Source organism: Necator americanus, chromosome X (genome assembly GCF_031761385.1).
Source record: "Necator americanus strain Aroian chromosome X, whole genome shotgun sequence".
Lineage (NCBI taxonomy): Eukaryota > Metazoa > Nematoda > Chromadorea > Rhabditida > Ancylostomatidae > Necator > Necator americanus.
In genome coordinates, this window is record NC_087376.1 from 11,845,726 (window position 1) to 11,864,833 (window position 19,108).

Genomic DNA, 19,108 nt, shown 5'->3' on the forward strand with positions numbered 1-19,108 from the left:
ACTGCTACACTACACTCGCCCTCTATCTCTAGGCAAAAAGCTTTGATTTGCTCACTCCATTGTAGCTTATACAAATAAAAGAATCTTCCAGCCATCCAAAACTTTTAACAAGAAGAGATACGCGAGCCATCATGCGGACGTCAAACTGCACTAGCGGTGCAGAATGATTCGCTAGGAAGTATTGCCAAACATAGTTTTCAGCGACGAAGAGGAGCTCAAATGAACTAGGGAGCCTTCTCATCAGAAGAGGCGATGATGTTTGATTTCAATAAACAATAAATGATAATATTTGGCAAAAAGATGAATTTCAATTGTTACGTAAAAGTATTGAATGACCATTTCTCACCATTCTTCCAAAGAACAAGAACTTGAACCTATCATTTGTATAAAACGGCGCATCTGTGAATCTTGATTCAGGTAGTTTTGTTCAATGTACTTTCTTTGTAGATTTGGTTAGGGATAGTTCATAATCACTAAGTCCCGCTTTCTGTTCATTTTCTTTATAAAAACAATAGAGAATTTAGAAAAAGACTGAAAAAGTAGGTACATGAACAGGTGAAGAAGAAAATTGCTCATAGACTGCGATATAACATTTGCTATAAGACCATGTTTTGTGTGACCACGTGGCCCCTAAAGGTTGCCTTTTGATCGTCATTTAAAAAACTGCGTGGAAGAAGCCGTTTCTTACGACATTTTCAATGCCAACGCACCATCTTTGAGCACGCGCCGCATCCAGGTGCGAGCGATCGAGGATCCGTGATACCTTCTCTCCAGTGGTAGCCACTCCACTTTTTATGACTATTAGAGAACGATGAGCGGAACCACCCAGGATCCCGTAATCTGTGACCCCATCTCTAACTCTTCCCGCGGGTTCCCTTACCTTTCGTGGTATGCTGTGCTTAAAGAATAAAGGACAAAGAATGTACGGCGTTGATCGATCCTTACAAGGATGTACCCACGTGTTGAACTTCAATTCAGAATCGTTTGATGTTTATGAACGCGCGTGCAACCTTACAATGGCTTGTGGGGCCAGCCGATGTGTCATGCCAGTGTTTTATCTTCCCGGACAAGTCTGGTAGTAATTTATCGACCACGGAGGGATGAAGGGTTTCGTTGATCGGAATGGGGTTTCGAAGAAAGGACAATACAGCTACAACCGCGCTTCTTACCAATTGCGGTACACCAGCCCCTTTTGCTTTTTACTTCATAAACCTGAAATTGTCAGAGCTATGTTTTTGATAGATAGTATAACAAAGAATTTCAAACATGCGTAGGAGTTGAAAGTCCTTGATTTCCTTTTCTTCGTATTGTTCCTCCTTATTTTGTTTTTTAATCTTTTATATATCGGCGGGACAGCAAAGAGAAGTTTGAACGTATTTTTTAATTCTGGCCAACTCTGTTTTGTTGCGAAAGTTCGACTTTCCTTGAATCTTGGCATAGAGATGGCAACTTGTTGATAGTCGAATTTAAGCAACAGCCAAGATTGTTAACAAAATTTATTACGGCTAACGTTTCGGCGTTGTCGCCTTCGTCAGAGCCTGGAAAGTAAGAACATTTGCAATATATCCTCTCAAATGCCTCATCCAGAACAAGTCATCATCCCCTAGGATATTACACCCGGAAACAAAAACCAAAAAAGCCCAAATCGTTGTGCCTACCTTAGTAGCCGCGTTGCCGTGATGTTAGCGGATATCCGCGTGTGCTATCGCTCCGCTGATACTAATTAGGATGCGACCCGCATATGACCCCGTAGATCAAACCCGCAAAGGTCTTGATACAGAGCCAGCTCGTTGGTCACGGCTAAGCACTCTTCCTTTCTATCCATTTTTGGACCTTCTGGACCGAGTTTGATCTACGGGGTCATATGCTGGTCGCATCCTAATTAGTATCAGCGGAGCGATAGCACCACGCGGATATCCGCTAACATCACGGCAACGCGGCTACTAAGGTAGGCACAACGATTTGGGCTTTTTTGGTTTTTGTTTCCGGGTGTAATATCCTAGAGGATGATGATTTGTTCTGGATGAAACATTTGAGAGGATATATTGCAAATGCTCTTACTTTCCAGGCTCTGACGAAGGCGACAAAGCCGAAACGTTAGCCGTAATAAATTTTGTTAACAATCTTGGCTGTTGCTTAAATTCGACTATCAACAAGTTGCAATCTGTTTTGTTGCTTTCCTTATTAAGTCCCATTCTGTTGCCTTCCTAACAAAGTAGGAAGTCTTCCTTGTTTTATTTTTCGGGAACACAAGCTTAGGAAAAGGTTGATCCAGTAGCGTTGGACGGAAATAAAACTCATAACGTCGACAAATAGGAACTTTGAAAAATTTGCGCATATAAATCTAGATATGTTTCTCAACCATTTATGTAACTTGTGAGAAAAGATGATCCAAAAGCGCACAACCTTCTTTAAAATATCATACAAAAAAGTTTGTCTGCATGAACGCGAAACGATTTTTCTCCACATTTCGTCAGAACAAAAACATAATTTCTTCTTTAGAAACTCCCTAAGAACATACATTCGCGCAGGAAAAGTCCTGCGCGATTGTATGTTCTTAGGGAGTTTCTAAAGAGCAAAGTTCGTATGTGAGCTTCAATTATTTAAACTCAGGATGATTGAACTGTTGCACAAATTTCAGAGCCTGTGTCCTTCTGGAACAAAGTGCACAAGTCTGGACTTCTTGATGAGCTTGTAGATCAACTTACTCAGTGCTTGTCTGATATAAAAAGAGCGGCGAAGAGTGGAGGCCTCACATGGGGTTTGTTTCCCTTTTTCTGATTTATACATATCCAAATAATACTGTTGTTTTGAGTCGTTCGATCACGAGTTGCTTAAAGCTGAACGACTTTCATATTTGAGGTTTTGTGGTGAAAGTCCTTGATGTGTAGCTGAGCAGTGCTCTCGAGATTCAAACAATGTTGGTTTTGTTGGATATTGTTCACGGTAATTACTGAACTCAGAACATCATAAGTCACTGTTCAATCTCCTTTATTCTAAATATACACGCAGCAGTATGGAAGTATAAGAAATCAGCCACCACACCACTTGTAATATAAATCGTTATGTGTGACTCCTTCTTTTTGCTGTACAAACTAATGACTTTCAACTAAGCGTGATGGTTTCGCTGATAGTCCAAACTTTCGTCAAATTCGAATGAAACGCAAACACACTGGAACAAACAATAAAAACGAGTCCTGTTTCTTTGAACACAGAGAAGACTTTAATGGAATGAAAGAAATTTGAATTAAATTATCCCACATCCTCCTTCCCCTTTATGTATTATCAACAAAGTGACAATGGACAAAGCTAAGAAATCAGAAGAATGGTAGACGTAGAAACACATATAAAAAAAAATGTGTGACCACATCCGTAAGAATACAAATGAAACTAACAAGGACATGTTTCTAACCACATATGTATCAGACTCACCGGAAAAACAAATCACCTGGGTCACATGGACTTCTGTTGTTTTCCGAATTGCTCTTGCTGGCACCAGTAAAATACCTCCATTTGTCTCGATCGCGTGGAGTTTCTCTGTGACTTCTCCTTCTGCGAGAGACTCGAAGAGCATCAAACATTTCTGCAAAGGACCTCGTTAAGAAATCTGACCAGTGCAACCGCAATATCCATACAGTGTGTTTAAAGGCATCACCCCACGAATCTGAGGTGGTACGGGTTTCGGACGGATTCTGCCTATACTTGGTCATAGATTATGGAGAGGAGGGTGATTCCGTCCATTTCTTCCTAATTGCCGTAAAAAATGGCCTGGAAGATGCGGCGCATGCATAAGGCTGGCGTGCTCCAATCGAACTCGTTGTAGAAAATAGCGCGTCGGAACGCTCGAAGCCGTATCTTCCTGGCCGTTTTTTACGGCAATCAAAAAGAAATGGACGGAATCACCCTCCTTTCCATAATCTACGACTCTGTATGGGCATAACCCACCTGGAACTCGCACCACCCCAGATTCGTGGAGTGATGCCTTTATTATCGCATGGAATCCAATCGCTTGCTGTCCTGATCCAATGGTTATCGTTGAGCGACATGTCCAATACCAGCATGCTGCTATTTAGAAAGGAGAGAAAGCAGGGCTTTCAAAAGGATGTACCACGACTGACCACAGACAAAATTTCAAAACTCATCGAAGTGTACAACACCGCTACTAACTTGTGTCCCAAAATCCGTCGCCGACGGATTAATCCGTCGCAAACCGTCGGAATTCTTAGAAGTGGGCAAAATTAAATTTTGAAAGTACCATTCGAAAGTAAATGAGCTGCTGATTTCAAATACACTTCGAGAATTTACTTTTGACAAATGTGTTGCCTGAAAACGGGCAAAGTTTCCTCAAACCCCGTTAATTACTTTCACACCTCCGCAATCCTTCCAATGGCATATCCCGCGGATACATCTCCATGGAAGGAAGGGGTGTTCATAGGATTTCCGCTTATTTCTCGAAATTGGACAAAATGTTCATTACATCCGTAATCAGGAGGTTATTTGGAGCATTTTGGTACCCCACATCATATGTTGGTCCGAAATTTCCATTCTCTTCAGAAATTCACGAAAGTGCTCCATCGAAGATTAATAAAACGCCATGCTTTTCAAGCTGTGAAAATTCTCCTCGGAAATTTATCAGCAAACAACTTGTACTTGACAATAGTTCATATTGTAAGCTTCTAGCTTTGAAAATGTCTAGTTTTCCCAGTGTCAAACTTACAACATTACTCTATTTCGTTATTTGGTCCAATTTGTGAACAGCTGTCAACGGCTTAGAGTGACCGGTTAAGTCTCGCGATTCAGTACTTGCTTAGAACTCTCCTTCCTTTACGGGAAGTGAATTAGGCGCTAACATTGGATGACAGCTGATCATGGTTTTCGAGTGACCAAATTAGAGAAAATTTCGTCTGCTTTCACAAAACAGAAATTTTTGCAGCCTCTATGAATTTTTTCAGTACCTCAAATACCCAGTTCTTCTCACAAAAAGACGCTCTTTCGAATGATATTGAATTCACTTTTATTTACAAACTTCAAAATTTCAACACTGACTCCGCCCTCTTATAGGGCAGGCGATATTCTATAGCTGGAATGGTTATCGCGGCCCAGGCACGGTCTGCCAGGCATCTCACACCTTCGATAGGTGACCCCTCTGGCGATTTTTCGACACAGAGAGACAGTAATGTAATGAACATTTTGTCCAATTTCGAGAAATAAGCGGAAATCCTATGAACACCCCTTCCTTCCATGGAGATGTATCCGCGGGATATGCCAATGGAAGGATTGCGGAGGTGTGAAAGTAATTAACGGGACTTGAGGAAACTTTGCCCGTTTTCAGGCCATACATCTGTCAAAAGTAAATTCTCGAAGTGTATTTGAAATCAGCAATTCATTTACTTTCGAATGGTACTTTCAAAATTTAATTTTGCCCACTTCTAAGAATTCCGACGGTTTGCGACGGATTAATCCGTCGGCGACGGATTTTGGGACACAAGTTAGTAGCGGTGTTGTAGCAAGGGTCCATTGTTTACTTTCATTTAGACTTAACGAAGATTTTTGATTCACTTGAGACGAAATCGGTAATGGGAGCCGTGGATAATCAAGACGTCGCCTCTCAGTATATAAAGTTACCTAAAGAGTTATACAGTAACTTCACGACAGAAATTCCATTAAGTGAAAAGAGAATGCTGTAACATCACCTTAACTGACCAAATATTTAGTACCACTCTCGACAACGCAGTGCAAAGGTTGGGATGGAATGATATGGGAATAGAAGTTGATGGTTGATAGCTACACCAACTTCACCTCATTAACATTGTTTTCGTAACATTTAGCCCCAGCCAAGCCAAAGGAATGCTGACCGAAGTTGAAGAAACGATTAGAAAAATCGCTCTTCAGCTGTGTTTGCAAGGAACAATGTTGATGAAGTACAGATCCCTTGATCGGGAATGCTCCAGCTGTGTATCACCTTTATCACCTTGACTCCCGTTGATCTTCGAACTGCTCGAGCGGGCGCCAGTAATTCTTCCATTTGTCCCGATCGCGTGCCAGAGTAGCCCAGTGGTTCCTCCTTTTGCGTGGGACACGAAGAGCATCAAAATTTTCCTTGAATGACTTCGTGAAGAAATCTGACCATCGGGTCGGCGATCTTCCTGTAGTGCGCTTAATATCGCGGGAAACCGAGTCGCTCACGGCTCTGGTCCAACGGTTGTCATCAAAGCGCATCACGTGTCCGGCCCACCTTATTTTACTTTCCTTGGCAAACGCGGCGGCGTCTCTAATCTTCGATCGCTGACGTAGGAGGGAACTTCGAATCCCGTCCCTCACTTGCGTGAAACGGGATACTCCTAGCATCACTCTCTCAATTGCGCGTTCAATGACGCTCACCGCGTTTTCTTCCTGCTTGCGAAATGCTCAGGTTTCCGAAGCATACGTCAAAGCACGAGGTTACGTTGAAGAGGTGAGCACGGAACCGGATGTTCCTGGTCTTCTTCACTACATCCTCAACGCTCTTGTATGCTCCCCAAGCCGCTCGTCTTCTCCTGCTAAGCTCGGGGTCAGGTCGTTCATCATGTTCAATTCCCGACCCAGATAAACATAGCTGGTGCATTCGGATATGTTCGTTCCGTTGAGCGTGAATGGGGCATCCGAGACCCATCCGTTCCGCATGGACATCGTCTTTTGTAGATTCAGCTAAAGACCGATGCATCCACATGTTTCGTCGAATTTGGTCAGCATTCGTTCCGCTTGGCTGATGCTAGGTGTTACCAGTACGATGTCATCAGCAAAGCGCAAATGGTGTAGCTGCCGACCATCAACCTTCACTACCATGTCGTCCCATTCCAATTTTCGCATTGCGTTCTCGAGGGTGGCTGTGAATATTTTGGGTGAAATTGTATCACCCTGTCGGACTCCCCTCTTCACGTCAATGATGATGTTCTTGTAGAATGGCGAAATTCCGGTCGTGAAGTTACTGTACAACTCTCGAAGTACCTTTATATGCTGAGTAGGGACGCCTTGGTTGTCCAAGGCTTCCACGACCGCTTCTGTCTCAACCGAGTCGAAAGCCTTCTTTAAGTCGATGAAGGTGAGACAGAGCGGCATCTTGTACTCTCGTGATACCTCGATGAGTTTCGAAACAGTGTGAATGTGGTCAATCGTGCTGAATCCTTTTCGAAACCCTGCTTGCTCACATGGCTGTCCTTCATCCAAGACTTTTTCAATCCTATTAAGGATTACTCTTGTAAAGAGCTTGTAGATGACGGACAGTAGGCAGATTGAGCGATAGTTGCCGATGTCATGTGGATCTCCCTTTTTATACAACAGCACGGTCTTGCTGGTCTTCCACTGTTTAGGAACCTTGCATTCCGACAGATAACGTGTAAAGAGCCTCGCCAGGGTGTTGATGAGTACTGGCGGAAGGTTCTTCAGGTGTTCTGGTCTTATTCTGTCGGGACCGGGTGCCGTACGAATTCTTACCGACATGATAGCTTGTCATATTTTGGAAGAGGGAACCTTTAGAGTGACATGTCCATCAGTCCTCAGATGGTGAGGAGGCAAGTGGACATGGCTGTCGAAGAGATCAGAGTAGAAGTCGTAGATGATTTTCTCCATCCCCCTTCTCGATGAAATGGCTGTTCCCTTTGGGTTCCGGAGAGCAGTCATCCTCATCTTGCAACTGGCGAAGTCTCGACGGGTATAGCGGATGCTTTTACCCGCCTCTGCAGCTTCAACCAGCATTTCTGCTCTTCCTCTTTAAGGTCTTCTTTTATCGCCTCTCTGCAAAGCCTTGCGAGCTCGGATGTGAGTTCTTGGTTCCTTGCGGCTCGTGCTGCTCCACGCTGGCGTATCAGCTCAAGAGTTTCAAGAGACAGACGTCTCTTGGTGGTTTTAAAACTCTCAGCCTTCTTCGCGCAGTCGTGAAGATGTTCAACGAGCCGGTCATATTCCTCGCCGATGTTGTCCATTGTGGAATCTTCCCAAAAGCCGGCTAGCGAAGAGAAGAGATCCCAGTTAATGTAGTTCTGGGATTTCTCTCTCTGAACTTGGCGGCTTTCCCTGCTCTCTGCTTGTGAAGGAAAATCTTCCTCGGAGAAGGCGATGGTCCGATCCCGTATAGAACTTTGGCACAACAACGACGTCCGTCAGGCAGAACCTTTTATTGACGATGATGTGGTCTATTTCATTACCCTCCACCGGCTGACTCCCACGTCCAGCGTAGAGAGGAGGGCTTCTGGAATTGCGAGTTCCCATGGATGGTCTAAGTAGTCATGATGAACTCAGAGAGCTTCTCCCCCTGGTCATTCCATTGTAGGCCGTGGGTCCCGATGTGAAGTTCCTCCGGCGTTCTTCTTGGGCCAACTTTGGCGTTGAAATCGCCAATTATGACCTTGTAGAAGGCATGATCTTCTCCGTAGAACTTCTCCAGCTCCATATAGAAGGCTTCAACTTTTTCTTCTTCTTCGTAGCTTGGTGTTGGAGTGTAAGCGACGAAGATAGTCAAAGCTGGTGTTGGACCACATCTTCTCATCCGCAGACGTCCGATTCGGGTCGTAAGTTGTTCGAAAGAGTCGATGTTTAATGCCATACTCGTGTTGACGAGGACACCAACTCCACGGACTCCTCTACTGTGGCATGTTCCTGAGAATAGCTCTTTCCAGTGTCATACACGGCGTTCAGTGGGTGTCGTCTCGTCTCGGTCAGTCCAATGACGTCCGATGACGTACTTAAACTTCCTGGCTTACATCATAAAATCTTCAGTGACCGCATCCGATGCAAGCATTCGGGCGTTATAAGTGCATATCTTCATTCTGGTCCTTTTCCATTTCAGTAGCCTACATGGCTCCTGCAACCGCGTCCTACCTGGCGCTACCGTACCAGGCTTTCCTCCGGAATCAGGAGACTCTTTTCCATTACTGTTTTTGCATAAAATTTAAAACCCATGGGCAGATTGCAAGCCTCTAGTCCCATGAGTTTTTGGGATAACTTCCGTTCTCCCGGAGTGGACATGTGGAGCTTATTTGTTGGAGGCGACTCCAAACCGCCTCCCTTGCACCTCCCAGTCACTTGATTGCAGGCTTTTGCCCAGACCGAGGTGCGGGATACAAGGATGTCATGAGTCAGTCCTGGCTCAGCAGAAACAGGGAGTCCATCCCCTGAATCCACCTGCGTCTCTGGACAAGCAGAAGGTCGCTTTTGGTCCGCGATTAGCCCCCTATTCGCCACCCAGGGACGCGCCACGTAGCCTCGCGACTAACCGACTGTGATCCCTATAGTGAGGGAGATCCGTGGAGATCAGTGCCAGCTATGTATGTGGGTCGTGAATTGAACATGGTGAGTGATCCGACCCCAGAGGTGATCCAGAAAAGAGAGCTTTGAGAGCGTCTAAAAGGATCCACGATGCAGTCAAAAATACTGAGTACGAACGGCTCCGTGCTGGCCTCTTTAACAACAGAGCATCTTCTACTTTAACCTCTGCAACAGAAACTTAAGTTCTTTGCAGATAGAAGAAAACTGCTATCAGCGTCGTTGAACGACCGAGCAAAAGGATAATGTTCGGAGTATGCTGCTTTACGAAATTTGAAATAGGGATACGAAGTTCTCTCTTAATCTAGCGATCAAAAGCCAGACCCGGACACTTTTGCCAGCTAGAATAAAATAAGGTGTCTTAAATTTCGAAATCTATATGCTCGAAAATCCGACAAGACCCTGTTCATACGCACACATTGCCGACGGGCTTGTATCACCTCATCATTCTGCTTTCTGGTGTGGGAGCACAATCTGACGCCGTGGGACCCGCCCGCCCCATCTTTCTCTTTTTTTTCCTTCCATTGCATCTACCTAACGCGTGAGGCTCCCTCCACTGTCTTTGGCGCCAACATCCCTGACTGGCGCTTTTGTACTCGACCCACCTTATCTTTCTGTTTTCTTGCGGTCATACACTCAACTGTTTTCTGTACCATCATCTTACTAATTCCTGACGTGAGCCCACAATTTGGCGATGTTGGACCCGTCCCATCCCATCTTTCTGCTTTCTGACGCTTGCGTACCGTCTGACATCTTGGTACCCACCTCACAGTGTTCTGACCCTCAAACGCTCGTCCGATATCATGAGACCCGTCCTACACCATTACTCCACTTTCTGACATGTGAGACTAGCACCATCCAGCATAACTTACGCAGTGGAACTCAATCTCAAACTGCATCGCTACATCATGAAAGAAGCATGTAAAGATTTCCACAATTTCAACTTAAACATGGCGAAAAAAGCATTGGGGACAAAGGTTTGTTGCGCCTTTAATCTACGCCATTTTGTTCCACAACAATACGAAAAAACAGCACTGGAAAGTTTGAAATTCTTAACAAGAAAATACAAACGCACACGGAACGAAGTAGTAAAAATAATCTACGTGGATAATAATAGATAACGTTGCCAAAGGAATAAAAGAACATTAGCGTTGAATGTGTAGAAATGCTCAAAAAGACAAAAACATTGAAGAAAAAAGTAGTGAAATAAGGATGTAGTCTGATGCTATGATTAAACGCACAAAAAACTTTCACATTTGATTCTTTTAGTTGTTTAAGTTGAGATCTTGAACTTCATCACATGTTTTCTCTGCAACGGAATTTGGTGACGTAACTGTTCTTTTTAAACATGTCTCATCACTAAAACTTAAGAAAAATGTCGCCATAAAGGGTAATGTCCAGAAAAGTCGTAAATCACAGTTTCTTAGTATTTTGGATTCTGCAAGAAAAGGGTGCTCTACCTTCGAAAAACTTGTGAATGCCCTAAATAGAAACTCACCCTGTCTGTTCAATCAGAAGTCTCATTACTTGTACTGCTTTCAGCCTATTGTTAAATCGAAGGACTAGTCACTTGTATTACTTCGTAATTTCGCAAAATTTACATGCTCTCGTTAACGTTATTATGTAGCACGATGGCACCTCGCACCAGTGTGGTGTAACTTTACCGCAGGGAGGAGGCTTTCTGGAATTAGACATAGCGGAGGTAAATTTAGTCATAGCGATTTATATGCTCTCGTTAACGCATGACGAAAAATTACCTGCTCGTTCACGAACTCTATAGATGAACATGCAACTTTTGATGGTGGCTCAGCGGTTGGATGCTCGATTGAAAGGCTGGTTCTGTTACCACGATGCAACTTCTTTCATCTTTATAGAATGTTTTCGTGACACAGGAAACACACACAACTTAATCGCGTTATTATGTAGCACGATGGCACCTCGCACCGGTGTGCCTTTACCATACCTTACCGCAGGGAGGAGACTTTCTGGAATAGCGAGTTTTCGTGTATAGTCATAGTAGTCGTGGTAAACTAGGTATGTCTTTCCCCTCACTTCATCATGGAAAGTGGTGTTGACACGTTCTTCCGAATCCAATTTTTTACTGCTGGAGTCACCAACGTTGACCTCAACATGGTCTTCACTATGGAAGTTCTCGAGGTTTGCAAAAAAAAATTCCAAATCCTTCTTTCACGCAGGTTGATTTAGGAATGCAATCGAAGAAGATATTCAGAGCTGGGACCCGTGTTACCCGATTTTATCACTTCACGATGCCGGCGCACCATTTCGACGCCATGGATTCTGTCGCACCCCATTCTGTAATTTCGTTTCACACACACACAGACGTACACACACGTGACATCCTAAGCGAGTTATTATATAGCATGATTGTTGGGGAAGAAGACGAAAAGAGCTTCGATATTGTAGCGGTATTTGAGAAATGTAGATGTAAGAGGAATTTTAAATATTCTTGAAACGTAGTACTGAAGCTCTGTGCAGAAGTCTGCAAAATCATTTAACAGTGTTTATATTTATGAAAAGAGCTGTTAACAACAAAAACATGTTTAGTTCGGTGGCAGAAACTCACGAAAGTGACCCCACTTCAAATTTTTATTGACCGCTGAAGGCGAGCGAAGCCAGCACAACAAGACGTCTGGAGGATTGGTGTTAGCCGGAGTAAAAATAAAATGAATAAAAAGTTTTGTTCGATCATCGATGAAACAGACGAAAGAACGAAGAAACGTAGTTCACGTGATTTACTCCTTCACTCTCAATGAAAATCGGCTTACTTACTTGACTTAATGATCAGACTGGTATTATCGCCTAACGCAGTTTCCCGCACCCGTATCGAGGCTTGTCGCCCTTGAACACCGCTCTGTCTTCTCTCGTCAGTCTACAGCGAGAGCTCGCACAGAATGCATTCATTCGACACGGTTTCACATCCTGCGAGATTCGGTGTCTTGCGTGAACTGCTTATCGACATCGAGCGACCCAAGTACATCACCGACTGGCAGTTTACCGTAACGAGACGGAGTTGTTGGAGGCGCGTACATGCGTCTGACGGTTACGTGCGCGCGGCGGCTCCGCCTATACTAAATGCAATAAGGAATTTGAGAATACGCTCTACTCATGTACGAGTTATATAACTTGCGCTATTGTACGGTGGAAGTTACCGGATATTGCAAAAAGATGTTGTTGCCCAGCACACCGCCGAAGCTCAACGCAAATAAGTGAAATACCTAGAATGAGCGTGAAATCCTCTATGAAACAAATAATATAAATGAATGAGAGGCAGTTTCATGCACATATAAAAAGGATACAAGTCACTGGCGTATCAATCCACTTGAGATGCGCCAACGCATTTTACTGCAATTCGTAATCGTTGAGGCTTTGGAACGGGTGTCTCCTATAAAATGACTTGCAGAGGCCAGCCGATGATCAATTCAGTGTTTTTATACTCCCAGACAAGTTTGATACCAGTTTATCGACCTCGGAGGGATGAAGGGCTTGGTTTGTACCAGGGCGGTTTCAAACCTCGATCGTGTGGCTACAACATACCTCTAACCGACTGCGCCACACCCACCCCTTTATACACATATAGAATTACATATTTCAAGATAGTAGAAATCGTATCGTTAATATAACTTTTGAGAAGGAATGAGGAGCCTTAGCCTAAGTGTCCTAGATTTTATCAGCTCCAACCTTAGTAGCTTTGACCACAAATGTCCCGGTTTCCAAGAACTGTGACCAAGTCTTAGGATCTCGAGCTTAGTAGTTTCTCTTTGGACTTAGTAATTTTTGCCTGACTTGGTTGCTTTGCCTCGAACCTTAGTAAGCTTAACCAAGACCTTGGCTAAATATTATATTTAGGCTCAAAACTTGAGCTTGACTTGAAATTCGTCCTCCGGCCTTTTGCAACCCCAACTACACTAGTACTGAAATATCCCAAGAAATAAAGGATAAAGGGGATAAACTGCACAGCGTTGATCAATCCCTATGGGGACGCACCCACTCACTCGTTCGACTTCAACTCAAACTTCGTTTGAAGTTTATGAACGTGCGTGCAGCCTTACAATGAGTTGCGGGAGCTAGCCGATGTGCCAAGTCAGTGTTTTTACCATCTCCGACAGGTTTGGTAACAATTTATCAACTCCGGAGGGATCAAAGGCTTGGATTGCACTAGGGCGGATTCGCACCTCCGATCGATTCAATATCGACAGGGAAACTCTTACCGGCTGCGCTACACCGCCCCTCCGAGCAAATAATTATGGAAAGATGGTGCTCACAACGTTTACAAATCATTCACAGCCCATGACTCAACCAACATTCCAATCCTGAGAATGTTTGGCGCTCCAATGTTGCGCAGGCGCAGCATCCGAGACAAAATTTTTGCCCCTGTGATGAATTCATGATTTCTACGCCATTCATTTCCTGTAGTAGGGTCAAAACAACAGGAAGCATGTGCAGTTGCGTAAGCAGCTGCCCGCGAAGCGATGCAGCGGAGCGTAACAGTTAGAATCTAGAGAAACCTGACGCCATTCCTCTCTCCTAGTTCGCGATGGTCCAATCTCGATTCCAATCGCTATCTCCACCGCGCCGCTTCGAGCGCAGCTGCACCGTGCTTCATGTCTTTTTGACTCTACTGTAGTGTGAGCCAGCACATCTAGAAGCTCTAGACATTTTTAGAATACTCAAAGTGGTCTTTCAGCAGTGTGTTTGATATATTTTGTCCGTAATTTTTTATCAACTCTAAGTTCGCTTGGAAAAGAAGAATTTGTTTTGTCTATGTCCTCAGCATCTCCATGGAAATGCCCATCATGCCAGAGAGAAGCCGATTTTTTTCCCTAAGATCGTGCCTATTTCAGATTTGATAAGAAAATGTACTATTTCCAAGTACACGTTAATTTCAGCAGCTCCTCTTCTTACTCGCGTTGTCTCAGTGCTCAACATGAGTGATCAGATAGTGTCCTGCGTTCATTCAAAACCATCTGCGCAGTTCTCCACAGATGTAGTAGTCATTCCACGAGTTTCTGCTGGTACTGTTTCTGCATTTGTATAAATTCTGTGTCAGAGTACTTTTGAACCATTTAGATTATGTGTCAGTTGAGAATAATACGCAGAAGCGTATGATTCGCGAGGAGTTGGTGTCATCTCAGGTCTACTGCCCTGATGTCAAAAGACCTCGGTTTCGGAATCATGCGAGTTTCATCTCATGTTCAGAGGTGAGAATATACAGGTAGTTGGGTAGTGTGGCTGTTCCCCAACAGAGCTGAGCGATTATCCACTATATCTGGTCGGTCCGAGCGGCGGGCTTTGCCACCTTTTAGCGTTATTTTAGCACAGTTCAGCCTTAACCGAAGACAGGACTAGCCAGATCTCGCTGTGCTTGCCATGCTTTGGGCGTCTTTTTTTACTGCTGCCTTTCCACTAAATGAACCATTCTCTAGCCAATCACTTTATTTGATCACTTTATCACTCACTTTTTCGATGGACAGAGATGGGAAAAATGTCATTTTTCCCATCTTTGTCCCTTCAAAATTCTAAAAAGGCTAAGAAGTGGGAAGAAAAAACAGCAACATGACTGTTTTAGGGCAATCCTTCTCTCATGAAAAACCGTCTAACATTTTTTCATTTGGTCCTCATGTGACGAAGTTATTCGCGATCTTCCAGACCTAACCATGTACACAGAGTCTGAGCTTTTTTGGTCATTAAATTCTACTAGTCCCATTTTTAAACTGATGAACATCATATAAGATTTAATTCATCATCGTTTAGAATTGGTTCCAAGTTTCTAACTCGTTTGCAAAAATTTGATTCAGCGGAGTGTAGAACCTGCGTCGTCCTACTGTCATATTGTAGGAACAATACGTTGATTTTCTCGTGCTTTCTTCCGACATTCCTTTGTACTTCGACATATGCACCTGATTCCTTTTTTTCGTATTATGTTATTTTATCGGTATTCAGAAATACTACAGAAATTTTAGAATAAAAATAAAACTAGTTCAATAGCAATATTTCGAAGGCATTTCAGCAAATTTGGTTCTTCTGCTACTTTGTGTTTCTTCGCTTCTGTCACCTACTGATTTTCTCATTTGCCATTACTTCCTCGCCTCCTCGGCTAATTTTTAATTTTCGATTTTCCTTCCTCGAAACACATGAAGAAGTCGGGGGAGCGCTTTTTGGGGTGAGAGTATTATTCCATCACCTCGCTTGACTCTGGTTAAATGCCTTGCGACAGTCATAACTCATCCAAATGGCCCTTATTATGACATCAGAGTCTCTAAAGAAACCTACACTAGGTCAAGGGGAAATATCTAAAAAAGTACTTGGGATGGGAGGCGACTCCTACTAGAGTCAATCTCGGAGACGTCGAGATTCTGAAAAAGCGCGAAGATCCAGCCGTCTTTCACATGAAATAGAAACTGCGAAAAAGGGTTAGTGGGGAAAGCTAGCTATTAAAAGGAACATTTTGTTGGGAAGCTCAGTGGAGCAGTTCAGAGCATCACTTCTTGTATTCTCGACTCCTTACTTCATGAAGAACATCTTTATTTCTCCTGGGTAGCGTGATTGTTATTTTTGGGGTTCGTTATTCCCTATAGAGTCCCCGTTTTTAGGTGCCAGGATGCAGATGTTAAAGAAGTGGAACCGAGAATCATCAACGATTTTATCACCAAAACTTGCCTCAGTGAGATCTCAATCAAAGCGAAGAGCTTCGAGAAAAAGAATGTCTCTGTCTTGGTCTACTCGAATCCTTCAACCGCCTACACTGAGTAACCACTGCTTGAATGCAGTATCACCACATTGAACTCGCGTATTTATTTACCAGTTTATATATTCGGAAGCACCGCAAAAGTGATGGAGTTTTGAGACAGGCTTGTACCACCTGACCGTGTGTTCTCGTTTCGACCACAACTTGCCGGGTGTCTTTACAGAGCAGCCTAATCTTCCCTCAGAAAAACTGGTTGCTTTTCACTGTCCACTGAAAAGACAATAAGTGGTCTCATGTGCAGCCTTTGATGACAGTAATTTCTCTACCCAAATGATGTTCTCAGGTTTCGTCAAACCGTTGACCTGCTTCAATTGAGAACCTCGTGTTTGAAGAGCGGCTAATCTCTAAGTTGACAGTTCGACTATCCGGCTGTATGTTTCCCACGGCCACTGCTGGCCAGTGATTGAGCTGGTGAAGGAAAAAATGTGTCATCTGTTTGCAGCCTGTGTAGCAACCACGAAAGTTGAGTTGACCATGTTTTTAAACGTTTTAGCTTATGCGTTTTCGTTGCTTCCATTCCATACAGCAGTTATCCATACTCTCGTTCGATGTTCCACCAAGTTTTATTCTTTTTGAAGAGTGGCGTCAACATATAGTCATTATTTCAATCCTATTGTTCCTCCCCACCTCGAAAGATGACGCTAAAGTCGCGAAGACGCGCTTCTCGTTGCAGGTCAACGTGGATTCGGTCGCTTATGGGGAAACGGAAGATTTGGTGGACTGACTAGAGGAACAAACATAGCATACACGGTGTTCGTATTCTTGTCTAACGGGTAGGGCGGGTGTAGCGCAGTCGGTAAGAGGTTCTGCTGTCTGCACCATCGATCGCAGGTTCGAATCCACGCCAATGTTCACCAAGCCTTACATCCCTGCGGGGTCCATGAATTGGTACCAAAGTTGTCGGAGAAGATGAAAACACTGACATGAAACATCGGCTAGCCTTCACAAGACATTGTATAGGCCAGTTCGTAAACCTCAAACAATTCTGAATTGAACTTCTGATTCTGATGGTGCATCCTAAGTGTATTGATTAACGCCAGACACTTTATTCTTTATCTATTATCGCGTTGTAGTTGATTTTGTCCTGCCTCCGGTTTCTCGCAAGCACCTTCCTGGTTGAAACTGCACCTTTGTGGACTTCTTGCAGAGGTATATGACGATGTGAATAATGTCACACACTTCGAAATTGATGTGAGTGTTCAAGAGCAGGTTCAAGTATGGGTGTAGTGGTGTAGGATACCACACTCCAACAGTTCATTTGCTTTGGCATTCGGCGAAGCGTTTCTACCTTCTTCTCCAACATTCGGTGTACCCCTCGACGTCGATCTAGATATCCTCTTAAAATTCTTTTAGAAAACACGCATTGCTCATCTTTTGCGCAGGGTGGATTTGCAAAAAAGAGTGGGCATACGAAGGAGTACATTTGAATTAAACTCTACACAAGCAACCCACCTCACTTCATTTCATTTCGTTTCGATGGCATGGGATTCGCCTCATTGCCTTCTGGTGCTAACAGGCCTAACTGAAGCCGTCGAACTAGTCCCACTTCACTTTTCTGTTTTCTGGAGTTTAGCCGATTCGGCGAAATGGGAGTTGTTCCATTGCTTTCTGATCCCAACACTCATAACGTGCACCGTGGGTTCCTTCCCCACCAGGACTTGCTACTTCCTGAAAAAAAAAACATCTGATGATGTTCAGGATCTCAAAGTGTACCCGAAGAAAAAAACATTATAGAAAAAGTTTGTTACACGTTTAGCCTACGCTGTTTTTTCACAACAAATACAACTACACAAAAAACAGGGGCACTGGAAACTTTGTAAAAAAAAAACCATACAAACATACAAGGGAGAGCAGTCGCAGAAATAGTCCAGAAAAAAAAAACAACCGAAGAAAGAAAAGAACAAAAGGTCTTGAGCATCATTTAATGCTTTTTATGCAACTATATTTAATGACGTAATTGTTCTCTTTAAATATGTCTCATCAGTAAAACTTAGAAGCAACATACCATGAATCTGACGTAGTGTAGATTTCTCATGGGAAGCTTCTATACGGGATCGTAGATTGCGAACAACCACACGTGCGGCTCATCTCTAAGTGATCGTCGTGAAGAACGGCACGGGAGTCTCTTTAGTTCTTACGAGAGGCGTTACGTTACGGCGTCCTCTGTGTACACGTTCCGTTACCCTCAGCGGTCTACTCATTAGTTTAACTTGAATAGGTCAGTGAGGAAACCTTATTAATCTTTGAAGGCGAGTGCACAAAGGCGGTGTTTGCAATGCAAGCCGACGTAAAGGGGACTACGGAGAGATAAGCGTAACCACCTGGTTTTCCGTAATCTACGACCCCGTGTAAAAGCTTTTCATGGGAAGTCTACACCAATTCAGATTCGTTGTATGCTGCCATCAAGGAAAAACTCGTCATAAAAGTTAATATCTTGAAAAAACCGTAAATCAAAATTCCTTAGTATTTTGGATCCAGCAAAAAAAGGGTACTCAACCTTTGAGAAACTTCAATGAAAATAGAGAAAGAGAATGCGATGAGTTTGTGATTTGTTAATGCTTCAAACAAAACCTTTCACCCTGTCTGTTAATCTAAGGACTAATCACTTTTACTGTTTCCAACCTATTTTATGATCGAATGACTGATCACTTCCACTGCTTTGTAAAACTGGAGGTAAATATAGTCATTAAGCTTTATACGCTCTCCTTAACATATTACTTAGAAACTTAGACAGATGTACTCAGATCGCCCATCTTCACTGTACGTACGGACCCCAGAATCTCTTTAACTCGTTTCGTTCCCTCGCTATGGTCATCCAAGTTCTCAAATTTTGTGAGTGACTCTGACGAGGCCCTTGAGTCGTATCCAGCTGAGCTCTCAGCTGGTCCATCCGTGTAGCGAACACGTCACCCCATCTCATTGGAGGTCTCCCTCGAGGGCGTTTAGCATCTCTTGGGATCCACTCTAGCGTTCTTTTGTCCATCTATCGTCGATTCTTCTTATAGTGTGACCGGCCCAACTATGCTGTGCTTTCGAAAAATA

The 19,108-nt window shown here is 43.6% G+C and overlaps 5 protein-coding genes across 6 annotated transcripts; 1 reads left to right on the forward strand and 4 right to left on the reverse strand.

The window, feature by feature from the left end:
* Positions 1 to 5,967: 5,967 nt before the first annotated feature.
* Positions 5,968 to 6,348, reverse strand: RB195_022497 (uncharacterized protein; the record flags this gene model as incomplete). Its single annotated transcript, XM_064209636.1, has 1 exon — positions 5,968 to 6,348. The coding sequence occupies one exon, from the start codon at positions 6,346 to 6,348 to the stop codon at positions 5,968 to 5,970; it is 381 nt and encodes a 126-aa protein (XP_064065517.1).
* A 339-nt stretch (positions 6,349 to 6,687) lies between these two features.
* On the reverse strand, positions 6,688 to 7,479 carry RB195_022498 (uncharacterized protein; the record flags this gene model as incomplete). Its single annotated transcript, XM_064209637.1, has 1 exon — positions 6,688 to 7,479. The coding sequence occupies one exon, from the start codon at positions 7,477 to 7,479 to the stop codon at positions 6,688 to 6,690; it is 792 nt and encodes a 263-aa protein (XP_064065518.1).
* Positions 7,480 to 7,661: 182 nt separating this feature from the next.
* RB195_022499 (uncharacterized protein) lies at positions 7,662 to 7,961 on the reverse strand (the record flags this gene model as incomplete). The annotated part of the gene is made up of 1 exon (XM_064209638.1): positions 7,662 to 7,961. The coding sequence occupies one exon, from the start codon at positions 7,959 to 7,961 to the stop codon at positions 7,662 to 7,664; it is 300 nt and encodes a 99-aa protein (XP_064065519.1).
* A 293-nt stretch (positions 7,962 to 8,254) lies between these two features.
* On the reverse strand, positions 8,255 to 8,581 carry RB195_022500 (uncharacterized protein; the record flags this gene model as incomplete). Its single annotated transcript, XM_064209639.1, has 1 exon — positions 8,255 to 8,581. One exon carries the CDS (start codon positions 8,579 to 8,581, stop codon positions 8,255 to 8,257), a length of 327 nt encoding a protein of 108 aa, XP_064065520.1.
* A 2,777-nt stretch (positions 8,582 to 11,358) lies between these two features.
* Positions 11,359 to 16,071, forward strand: RB195_022501 (uncharacterized protein; the record flags this gene model as incomplete). 2 transcript variants are annotated; one of them, XM_064209640.1, is made up of 5 exons in its annotated part: positions 11,359 to 11,457; positions 11,531 to 11,615; positions 14,208 to 14,333; positions 14,389 to 14,533; positions 15,912 to 16,071. In XM_064209640.1, 5 exons carry the CDS (start codon positions 11,359 to 11,361, stop codon positions 16,069 to 16,071), a joined length of 615 nt encoding a protein of 204 aa, XP_064065521.1. The 2 variants fall into 2 exon arrangements, with proteins under 2 accessions (XP_064065521.1, XP_064065522.1); XM_064209641.1 differs by lacking the exons at positions 11,359 to 11,457; positions 11,531 to 11,615 and adding an exon at positions 12,213 to 12,360 and having other exon boundaries at positions 14,389 to 14,482.
* Positions 16,072 to 19,108: the final 3,037 nt, after the last annotated feature.